The 11,048-nt window shown below is 44.1% G+C and overlaps 1 protein-coding gene, 1 long non-coding RNA gene and 1 other non-coding gene across 3 annotated transcripts in view; all 3 read right to left on the bottom strand.

Annotated features, from left to right (window-relative positions):
• The window catches only part of TBL3 (transducin beta like 3), an 18,160-nt gene extending 10,794 nt beyond the window's left edge, over nt 1–7,366 (bottom strand). Inside the window, exons 1-9 of the mRNA XM_042438598.1 lie at nt 7,074–7,366; nt 5,047–5,098; nt 4,859–4,954; nt 3,938–3,985; nt 3,453–3,594; nt 2,744–2,828; nt 1,683–1,853; nt 1,017–1,092; nt 401–497 (exon numbers count right to left, since the gene is read on the bottom strand). Of these exons, the coding sequence (XP_042294532.1) occupies nt 401–497; nt 1,017–1,092; nt 1,683–1,853; nt 2,744–2,828; nt 3,453–3,594; nt 3,938–3,985; nt 4,859–4,954; nt 5,047–5,098; nt 7,074–7,123 (817 nt within the window). The 5' untranslated portion in view covers nt 7,124–7,366. The remainder of the gene's footprint in view (nt 1–400; nt 498–1,016; nt 1,093–1,682; nt 1,854–2,743; nt 2,829–3,452; nt 3,595–3,937; nt 3,986–4,858; nt 4,955–5,046; nt 5,099–7,073) is intronic.
• Nucleotides 7,367–8,897: 1,531 nt separating this feature from the next.
• LOC121914504 lies at nt 8,898–10,127 on the bottom strand. Its single transcript, XR_006100538.1, has 2 exons — nt 9,992–10,127; nt 8,898–9,182 (listed from the first exon to the last, which is right to left on the bottom strand). It is a non-coding gene; the product is annotated as an uncharacterized LOC121914504 (long non-coding RNA).
• On the bottom strand, nt 9,295–9,428 carry LOC121914993. The gene has a single exon (XR_006100628.1). It is a non-coding gene; the product is annotated as a small nucleolar RNA ACA64 (small nucleolar RNA).
• Nucleotides 10,128–11,048: the final 921 nt, after the last annotated feature.

Genomic DNA, 11,048 nt, shown 5'->3' with positions numbered 1-11,048 from the left:
AATGTTGATAGCAGGAGACCAGACAAACCAGCAGCTTAACGGTTCTGTATTATAAGGAAGTTATCCCCACACAACCCTTTTTACCCTGGAGGAACCCTTTAAATAATTTTCAGCTCTCAAGGAATCCCAGGATAAATTTTACTACATCTATAGCTCAAAAAATGCTTATCTCTCTCTCCTCATCATCATGATCTCTCACAGAGAAATCTTGTGGAACCCTAGAGCTGCAGGAAACACTAGAGCCCTTTCTCTGATAACCATCTTGAAACCACATATTTGCATTTTTCAGTAGGGACAGGCCTTCAGAAGACTTGCCTTTTCTAACAGCAAGAAGGAAGCAGCCGATGTCTTTGGACTTCTAATGGCTGCACAGAAAGAACATTCAAAGCGTTTCACTCACCTTTGCTGCCTGCAGTGAGAAAGTGAGTGGTGGATTTCTTCACACCCAAGTTTGAGAAATCTCCTCCTTCTGGTAACAGCACCACAGATTCGATGCTCTAAGAGGGATTAAACAAATCAGTCATGGCTGTATCCAAGTCGTTCTAGAGCAGAGGTGAGCAAAATGCTGTCCGTGGGTCACCTGCAGCCTTTGGGACCTCTAAGTGTGGCCCTTGGGACTCCCCAGAAGCCACTCAAAGGCCTGACCCCCATTAAAAAAAATAATACTGGGCTTATTTTGGGGCTCCTTCCATTGCTACCACATGGCTGGGTATGTAACTCACAGAGAGAGTAGCAATTGCATCTCTCGGTGGGAATTTAAAACCAAACCAAGCTGTGAAGGGCACAAGAATGTAATGGTGATGAACTGAAGTAACTGTTTCAATGAAAGTGGCCAGGTATTTAAGGGGAAAATAAAACTGCGGCCACCTTCCCTATGATGTCAAGAAACCATTATTTTTTCCTTGTACATCATGACTCAAGCCATGAAAGTAAAAACTCGGTGTCTCCAGAGAGAGCACCAATTTCTTTCTCACACCATAAACCCTAAACCAGGAAGGTACTGAGATTAGTTTCACCTCATAGACTGGGATGGTGCCTTTTGGTTCATTCTTATTCAGGTCCCACACAGTGCAGATCTTATCTCGGCCAGCACTGAAATCAAACACAGAAGCATTATCAACCTGTTGCAAATTGAGAATGTTGGTACAGTTAGACATAAAAAGGGTGCTACAACTTGCTTTGAAAGCTATTGCCTTTGGCTGGCTGAGGATTACTGTTATGCTTATTTTACAGGCAAGACTACATGGGCATATCATGATATATCACCTGTATGAAGTTGTTTAAGGAGGATTTCAGTTCACACTGTATGTGCGTCTGTAGGCAACAAATTTTTGGTTACTTGTTAGCCTTGTGAGGTATAATTATGTGAACAACAGATATTTTAAAATCTGATTTATATTAACGTATTAATATTGTGTGTGAGAAGGCTGCATTCCATTCATTTTTCATTCCCCTCTCCACATTAATGTATACGGTCAGAGACAGACAGAGAGAAGGAGACACACGTTCCCCTCTTTAAAATGGGAACAACCACAGAAGTCTCCCTCCTGGCTGTCCCAAGGCCATGCCAGACAACCATTTAAAAAAAAAGAAGCACTTTCAAGTTTAGAGCCATTCAAAGGATGACTTGTTGCAGAAGCCTTCTTGATTTGTGGAGAAGAAACAGATGGTGAGGTTCTCACCTAATGAGCGTCTCACTGTCAGGAGAAAAGACCAGAGAAGTAACCGGGCTGTAGTGGTTTTCCAGTTGGGCAACGCACTGGCTGGAGTTCAGGTCCCAAATTCGAATGATGTTGTCCATGGAGGAGGAGAAAAGCTGGAGCTGAGAGATGTCTGGGTGGAACATAACAAGACTGGACAAAAAAAGACAAGACAAGGATTTCACAAATTGTCCAGCAAGGTGCTCTCCATACTGACATAATAGCTTAACAAATGAAAAGGCATAAGATTCCATAGCTGTAGAGGGGCAGTGGGTTGATATATTCCATTCTGGGCCGTAGCACGTTATTTAAAGCAACTTAGCAGGGCTACCTGGATTTTGAGGAAGAAACTGCCTGAAGCCAAACGTGGTTTTGCATGTTAGCAACTGGAACTTGTTGGTATGCCAAATTCTCTCTCTGGACAACAACCAGGTTAGTTATGTGTAAATAAGGAGTGGCGACGTGTGGCTCTTCAGCTACATATAGGATTCCAAGGCTGTTTTAGTGGCCTTCCGCCCCTCTGGATTCTCTGGACTATTCTTTTTGGGGCCAAAAGAAAAAAAGTGGATTGCTTTTTCTAAAAGCCTCCAGGACTAACAATTCATCTTTTAAAGAGGAGGCATGGCTCCTTGCACTATTTAACACTACATAAATGCCTATTTTTCAAAACCAAAAGTGGACTTCTAGTTACTTCCAGGATTTTGGCAATCTGTCTGGCCCAAGGAGGATCTCAGTGGTAGAAAAGTGTCACAGTTGCCTATGCTTGTGTAACCAAATTTGGTGATACACACAGATCCTTATTATACTCATATCTTCCCCTGTTGTCTTTCAGAATGCCAGAATTTGAACTGCGAGTGCTCTGGCATTAAGAGATCTGCCTTTTGGATTTTGTCACTCTGCAAAGCAACAGGTGCACAGGTTGCACTGAACCAAAAATTTCCCCTCCCGCTGCAGCCTTTTCAGGCTTTACTTATGAAAGCCTTTGAAGTGATGCTCTCCTGAAGAACACCAGACTCTCCTATGGCAAAGATTGAAATGCTTACTGGACAACGCCTGAGGAGCCCTTCAGGTTGTGAGTGCAGTACTGTCCAAGAATGTCCCAGATCTTGATGGTGCTGTCACAGCCACCTGGAAAAAGAAAAGGAAAAAAAGAAGTGATCCACTCTGGCTAGGTTTTATCAAGCAGTGGGAAGCCTAGCCATGCAAAATCGTTCTAACCACAGAGGAACAAAGACGCTGGGATGGGAGAAGGGATGGGGAGAAGGGAGCTTGCTTGTTTTCTTGTCCTTAGCCCCACAAAGATACCTGACTCCCCCAAAAGAGGCCACCCTCATATAAAAAGCCATCTTGGGTCTAAAGCCAATCGAATACAACCTTTTATCTGATTGGTGGTCAACCAGTTGCTTATGGGAAGGCCACCAACTAGATCTGAATGCAATCTTGCATTTCCCAAAAATTGATACCCTAAACTCCCTATGATGTTGGAAAAGGTGCATATAGTCATCCTGACTAACAACCACTGATGCCCCTAACCTCCATGAAGTACTGATCCAATCCCCTACAAAAGCCATCTAAGCTGCACATAGTTAAACAGGGGAACTGACAGCCAAAGGATGCCATCAATGCATGCTACGGCAGTCAGTTCCTCTGTTTAACTATGTGTGGCCCTATTAAGCAGACAGGAGCATGTTGTGATTCAAGCTGATTGAGAAATTCCCCCATCTGACCAGTTACAGAGAAACCGGGCCATACCTGTGGCTAACAATGTGGAGGTTGAGTCAAAGACCATGCTGGCTACAGGTGCTGTATGTATGGCTTTCCACGTGCGGATGCATTTGTTCCCCAGCCAGTCCCACTGCTTCAGCAGCAGCGCTTGGCTTCCTGTCACAAGGATCTAAACACAAGAAAAGAGAATTTAAGGAAAGTGCAAGGAATTGGCCAGCCAATAAACAGAAACTCACAATCAAGAGCAGCAGAAAGCATTGTGCTCAGTGACAGGTGTTGAGTGAATTTTTCACTCTGTACATTATCTCTCTCTGCCTCTAGACTAAGGGGTGAGGGCTTCTAAATGCTCTTAAACTGCAACTTCCAGCATTCCTCACCACTGGCTATAATGGCAAGGGCTGCTGGAAGCTGCACTCCAACAACATCCAGAGAGCTGCACTATGCCCACTGCAACTCCACCTTCCCCTTTTCTTGCTCTGAGATTGCTGCTTTGCAAAGCGGAGGTCACTTACTTCATCATCATTGCTGAGGGCAAATGTGGTAATGTCTGTTTCATCCTCCTAAGGAGAAGAAGAGAAGGAGGAAGCAATTGTTAAATCTCTATAATTCTTAATGCTATTAGGAAACCATAAGCAAAAGCCCTTTGATAACTTTGCTTCCCCCTACATCACTTGCTATGGCTTGGATCCACATTATCTGAAAGACCATATCTCCTCTTATGAAACCATTGGAGCACTAAGATGGTTCAGAGAGGTCATTCTCTCTATTCCACCACCTTCTCAGACTTATTTGGTGGCAACAAGGGAGACAGGGTCTTTTCAGTGGCTGCTCCATGCTCTAGAAAGGCTAGGAGAGCCACATCCCTGTTCTCCTTTTGGTGGCGGTGAAATTCTAGGATTTGTAGTTTTGTGAGATATTTAGCCTTCCCATTAAGAGAACTCTGGTGCCATAACAAACTACAAATACCAGCACTGAGCCATGGCAAGTGAAGTGGTGTCAGACTGCATAATTATTATTTGGAAGACAAAGAGCCCTCCTCCAACCACCACCTTGAGGGGGAGAGAGGCCTTGCAATTTTTTGTATTGTATTGCAATTGTACTGTACACCGCTATGATCATTGCAGAATAGCGGTCTATAAATAAAATTATTATTATTATTATTATTATTATTATTATTATTATTATTATTTCTGTGGTGTGGATGCAACCAGCAATATCTTCACAGTTATTACCTCGGTCACTACAACAGCCCCTTAAGGTAGGCCAACATTAGAATTCCAATAATAATTTGATCAAGGAGGCAAAGCGCACATAAGGCTGCCTGCAATGTTGAGGCCAGAGGCACACTTTGAGCTGGGAGGTATCCTGACTTAGGTCTGGGAAAACTTCTAGCAAGCTCAAGAGGTGGGTGAACTCTTTCACTGTTTTGTTACCTGTTCGAGACTGCGAACGACATCTCCAGTTGATATGTCGACGATGTTGACTTTGCTGCCACAGGCGCAGAACATGTATTCTCCATCTTGGCTTACCTGGGATACAAAGACACATAAGCAGAGCAGTCTTTCCAGCACATCCCGCAGAGAAAGGCAACACAGAAGAGGATTTGGGCTTTTCGGGTTACCTGAATCCGTCCTCCTTTGTAGAAAGGCTCGATTTTCCTGAACACGGCGTAGCTGAAAGGGCATTGGAGACAATCAGCACAGTCAAGAGAAAAGGCTTGGCATCTGTTTGGCAGCTATTTAATGACTGCAAAGCAATTGTGTAATTCAAGAACCAAATACACATCCCCCCCCCCGACATTTGCGGATTTGACTTCTGTGGCTTTGATTATTCACGGGTTTCATTAATAGAATCATAGACTTGGAAGAGACTGCAAGGGCCGTCCAGTCCAACCCATTCTGCCATGCAGGAACTCTCAATCAAAGCATCCCCAACAGACGGCCATCCAGCCTCTGCTTAAAGACCTCCAAGGAAGGAGACCCCAATACACTCAGAGGAAGGAGTTTGTTCCACTGTCGAACAGCCCTTAGTGTCAGGAAGTTCCCCTTAATGTTGAGCTGCAATCTCTTTTTACCTGGACCTTGCATCCATTGCTCTGGGTCATAGTCTCTGGAGCAGCAGAAAACAAGCTTGCTCCCTCCTCAACATGGCATCCCTTCAAGTATTTAAACAGGGCTCTCATATCACCTCTTAACCTTCTTTTCTCCAGGCTAAACATACCCAGCTCCCTAAGTCCTTCCTCATAGGCCTTCATGGTTTCCAGACCCTTCACCATTTTATCACCCTCCTTTGGACACATGGCTCCAGTTTCTCCACATCCTTTTTAAATTGTGGTGCCCAGAACTGGACACAATATTCCAGGTGGGGCCTGACCAGAGCAGAATCCTGTAGTATGTTCTCTCTAGGGATATCTAAGTCCTCCAGCGCAACTCTATGGCCGACTTTAAGCCACAGCCGCACTAGAGGACCTAGAAATTCCTAGAGAGGTGTTCTCTCAGGTGACAACATAGTGTTTTGTTATTTGTGGCTTGTCCACATTCAAGGGGGTCCTGTGCTCCTAACCCCAGTGAATGTGGAGGCCAAGTGTACATCTACAGTGCAGAAACTGACTCAAAGCATTATTTAGGGACTCCATTCTAACATAACATTCATTCCAACATCTCAGGATGAGTTGAGAGGGGACCGAAAGGAAGAGAAGAGGTGCGTCCGCACTCCAGAATTAATGCAGTTTGACACCGCTTTAACCGCCACGGCACTTATCCTATGGAACCATAAGATCTGTAGTTTGGTGAGGCACCAGAGCTCTCCGACAGAGAAGGCCGAATGCCTCGCCAAACTACAAACCCCAGGATTCAATAGGATGAAGCCACGGCTGTTAAAGTGGCGCCAAACTCCATTAATCCTGCAGTACGGACGCAGCCCTTGTTGCCTTCCCTGTGCCGGCTTTTAGGCAGCGAGGGTACAAACCTGTCCCAATGTCCTTGTTCTCTTTTTAACACCATCCAATTCTGATGTCAATTCTGGGCCATTTCTTTTTGTCCCTTTGTCCCACTTGTGTTCGTTTCCTTTGAATCCTTCGTTTCATAATCTAATTTGACTCTATCTGTCGGTTGTGGATGGAAGCGTTTCTGGGACAGGATGCTTTACCCTATTTTAATGCTGTTTTATTATTGTTATCTGCTCCGATCTGCTTGGAGAGAGGCAGCATATAAATACATTTTATTACTATTATTACTACTATTATTATTAGTAGTAGTAGTAGGGCTGCCAAGGGCAACCCTTGCACTGAAGGCAGTAAGATTTAAAGCGATACAGGTCTATTCAAACTGGATGAACGTGGGAAGTCAAACTGTAAATGACTCTGTCTGGGAAACTATTTGCAGACTGTTATTTTGTATAAGGGAAGGATGCTGGGAGCTGCAGTCTGGAGGGAGCGACAGCAGTTAAAACCAGGCTCAAGAACTGCATTGCTTTCTACAGTGTTATGGCACTTCAGAGAAAAAAGCACTCTTCACTCGCTCAGAGGCACTCTTGGCTCCCCACGACTGTGACGTCACGGCGCCGCGTCGTCATGGCGACGGCGCATGCGCTTTTCCTCCCTCTCGGAGGCAACCGCCTCGCCCTCCCCTTCGCTCCCCGTTCCCTTACTTGGATTTGAAAGTCGTCGAGGAGCTCGACGCCGCCGCCCTTGCCGCCATTTTGTCGCCCCGGCCGGCTCTGTTTGCTTCACCGGACCCTGAGACACATGCTTCCGATGCGAGCGGCTCACTTCCGGTCACGTGGTGCGCCCTGCGCCTGCGCAGGGCAAACGTAGAAGTAGGAAAAGTGTAGAGTCTCGCACCTCACCTCGACTTCCGGGTCCTTAACTCACTCCAAGCCTGAAAGCAAACAAAGAGCAAAGTTGTTGTTCTTGTTGTTGTTACCTTCCTTATAGTGAACTCCTCTGATGTGTTGTTTTGGGGAACCTTCAGGCCATTTCTGACTCATGGCAACCCTATCATTGAGTTTTCTTGGCCAGTTCCTTCAGAAGGGGTTTGCCACTGCCATCCTCTGAGGCTGAGAGAGTGTGACTTGCTTAGGGACACCCAGTGGGTTTTCATGACTGAACAGGGATTTGAACCCTGGTCTCCACAGTCCTAAATCCAAAACACACTGCAGAAATAATCCACTTCGAGAGCATTTTAACACCTCCCCCCTTAGGCTCAATGCTAGGGAATCCTGGGAATTGCAGTTTATTGTGGCTCCAGAGCTCTGACAGAAGGCTTAATGTCTCACAAAACTACAGTTCCCAGAATTCCCTAGCACTGAGCCAGGGCAGTTTAAAGCACTTCCAAACTGGATTATTTCTGCTGTGCGTTTTGGACCATAAACTTCCAAAACTGCCACATTGGCTCTTCCTTGTACAAATAGCTGTTATTCTAAAATAATTTTGCGCATGAAGCAAAGGAGAGGACTAGAGGAGCCTCCAAATATAGTCTGACAGAACACCCCTCTTGCATAGGAAATAGGGGTTCCTTCAAGCATTTGGGTCCCAAGCTGCTGAAATTTACACCAGCCTTTATGATTTGGGTCCTAAGAAGCAAATGGTGAATTAAAATCCATTAAAATCACTGTAGTATGAGGGCAATCAGTGGAAAATACCAAAACCATTTAGGAGTTCAAAAACTTCATGCTAGATCATTGGCAGATAGGCACAGACATATGGAAGATGGGAGCAATATTGCCATGAAGGTATTTTTCAGCAATGGAATAATTGTGGTTCAAAAATACGTTGTTGATGTATGCCTTCAAGTCACTTCTGACTTGAGAGTGTGACTTGCCCAAGGTTATTCAGTGGATTTCACGGTTGAGCCAGGATTCGAACCCTGGTCTCCGGAGTCATAGCCCAACACTCAAACCACTATGCTACACCTTTTGTCATAATAAATGACCCTTTAAGGCAGTGGTTCCCAACTTTCCTAATGCCGCGACCCTTTAATACAGTTCCTCATGTTGTGGTGACCCAAACCCATGAAATTATTTTTATTGCTACTTCATAACTGTAATTCAATAGGTGTTTTCCAATGGTCTTAGGGTACCCCCATGAAAGGGTCATTTGACCCCCAAAGGGGTCCCCGACCCACAGGTTGGGAACCACTGCTTTAAGGTGACCCGGGACTCACCCATTTCTGCTGCAACACTAGTATATTTTGTTTTTAAATGATTAACCACCATAAAATAAAGTAGTCCCTTCTGCCACATTTTGCCATTGGCCCTTAGATAAGGCAAAATGGTTTAAATTTCACTGAAATAAGTGGGACTTGCCTCTAGACAAATGTAAAGGATGAGGCAGCGGAAGCTGAGGAAGGAAATCAGTGTAAAAATGTCACTGCCCTATGATTTCTAGCAGCTTGTTTTCCTCTCCAGTTCTGTTTACAGAATGATCATCTGACTTTCCCTTTCAGAAACTGCAACTAACAAAACAGAAGCGTGTATGTATATGTATATATATATTCAAACAAAGTTTATTACATTTATACATTGCATCTTGAAAGCTAAACACTCAGGACTGGTTACATTTTTAAAAAATCATGGGAAACGTAAGTCAACACATATATTCTTAGACCAGGAGGAGGACAAAAAAGCTTTGTGCAATGAATCATTGCGTCTTCTTCAGTCTGAAGTCTGGTCTGTTTATTTCCGTGGCTGTCTCTCATTCAAGGGATGGGCATTTGGGATTTTCTCCAACTCTTTTGGCATGCAATCCTCTTCTGGAGCCTGAAGACAAAACAAATGTTCATTAGATCCTTGAAGTTCGGTTTGGTAAACCTTAATACTCTTATTTTTTCATGCAATATGAGCCCCTTGCGCAAGGCTTCCCCTTCACAGAGGATATAGGAGCATGGGTTTCATTGCACACTCTTCATGTTTGAGGGCAATAAGCTTAATGCTCCTTTTTGCTGTGGGCACCATTATCTCGCCTCAGGCCATCGGGAGAGAGGCCAAAGGCGATTTTCAGACAGTGCCTTGTAGGTTCGCGGTTTTATCTTTTATACTATTTAGACTAGAATAATTTGATTGTCTTCTAAAATTTGTCTTAATGGTTTTCTTGCCATTTTAATCATATAATGCTGTTGTTTTAGACTGTACACCGCTTGGCAGGTTTTTATTCTCCCCCTTGTTTTATTTGTGCAAACTTTACAGCGCTCTATAATTAAATGTTAGCAATAATAATATTAATAATAATAAATCTTGCAAACTGCCTTGGGTCCCTTTTTGGGAGGAAATGAAAATGAAACATTTGACATAAAAATGAAACAAATAAATACAAATTTTAAAATTAATTAATTAATTCATTGCCAGGTTTTATATCCCGCCTTTCTCCACAATGGGATTCAAGGCGGGTTACAATACTTTAAAAAGACAAAGTTAAACCGTTGATTTCAAAATTAAAAATAAACCAATGCAACAATCGTAGCCTCCTCCTAGTAACTTTTCTAAGCTTTGGATTAACGAGCTCTGCCTTCCTATACCCGAATCCAAAAAGAGTTCTTGCCTTTGTAATGAAACATATCCATCTCACCCACCTGATGGTCAGGCGCAAACAGGAAGTCGCCTTCCCGCCGGCGCCCCTTTTATAGACTCGGGAGCTTAACCCATGCTCGATCGGGGGCTCCCGACACCAGCATAAAACTACAAGCCTCCTGCGCCTGCGCGTTTGCTCGGCCGGGGAAAGGAGAGAGGGCGGAACTTTGGTCGCGCGAGATTTTGCAAGGAGGCAGTTCTCGCGAGAGCTGTGTTTATAAATAGCCCCCGCCGCGGGTTTTCGGCCTTCTACTCAAGAACACGTAAGTAGGGGCGATGCTTGTGAACCGGGGGAGGCCTAGGAATCCGGATCCGCCGCCATCGGCTTCGTGGCGGGTCCGATGCGGGTCGGGGATTGTTATCTATCTCTTGGGAAGGGCAGGATGTATATTTTTAATGCATTTCCAGTTGCGATGTTAGGAAACACGGGTTCGGGCTCCATTCAGACGTGCATCTCTATGTTTTCTGAAATACCGAGGCCTTTTACTCTTTGGACACGAGTGTAGCCACCTTGAATCTCATTTTGGGTGAAAGCTGGGATTAGGTACCATAAATAAATAAATATAGGGGTGGCGGACACGCGTGTAGAACACGTGTCAAGAACAAAAGGCCTCCTGATGCATTCCCACGTGGATTAGCCACGCATTCCTATGGGAGGGAAATAATAATAATATTAATCCTATGCTTTTTCATTGGGAGAGAATGGATGAGAACCTACAAAGGCTTTTAGAATCATAGGGAGCATCCACACTGAGGAATTAAACCGGTTCAAGACCGTTTTGGCTGCCATAATGACTCTTAACCCCATGGGATCCTGGGAGTTGTAGTAAGAGGAATAGTGGCATGTTTGGGATAGAAATAGAAATGGGGAATGATAATCCTTGGCCAAGTCCCATTAAATACAAAATGGAGGTCCTTATATAATAATAATAATAATAATAATAATAATAATAATACTAATAAGAAAATGTATTGATATCTTGCCTCCAATTGTATCAAGGCGGCTGACAACATTAAAGCAGCATTAAAATTCAAAGTAATAATTAATATCATAAAAGC

The sequence above is a fragment of the Sceloporus undulatus genome, chromosome 8, assembly GCF_019175285.1.
Source record: "Sceloporus undulatus isolate JIND9_A2432 ecotype Alabama chromosome 8, SceUnd_v1.1, whole genome shotgun sequence".
In the NCBI taxonomy this organism is placed as follows: domain Eukaryota; kingdom Metazoa; phylum Chordata; class Lepidosauria; order Squamata; family Phrynosomatidae; genus Sceloporus; species Sceloporus undulatus.
Note: the sequence above shows the minus strand (reverse complement) of the source record. Positions and strands in the feature narration are given on the sequence as shown.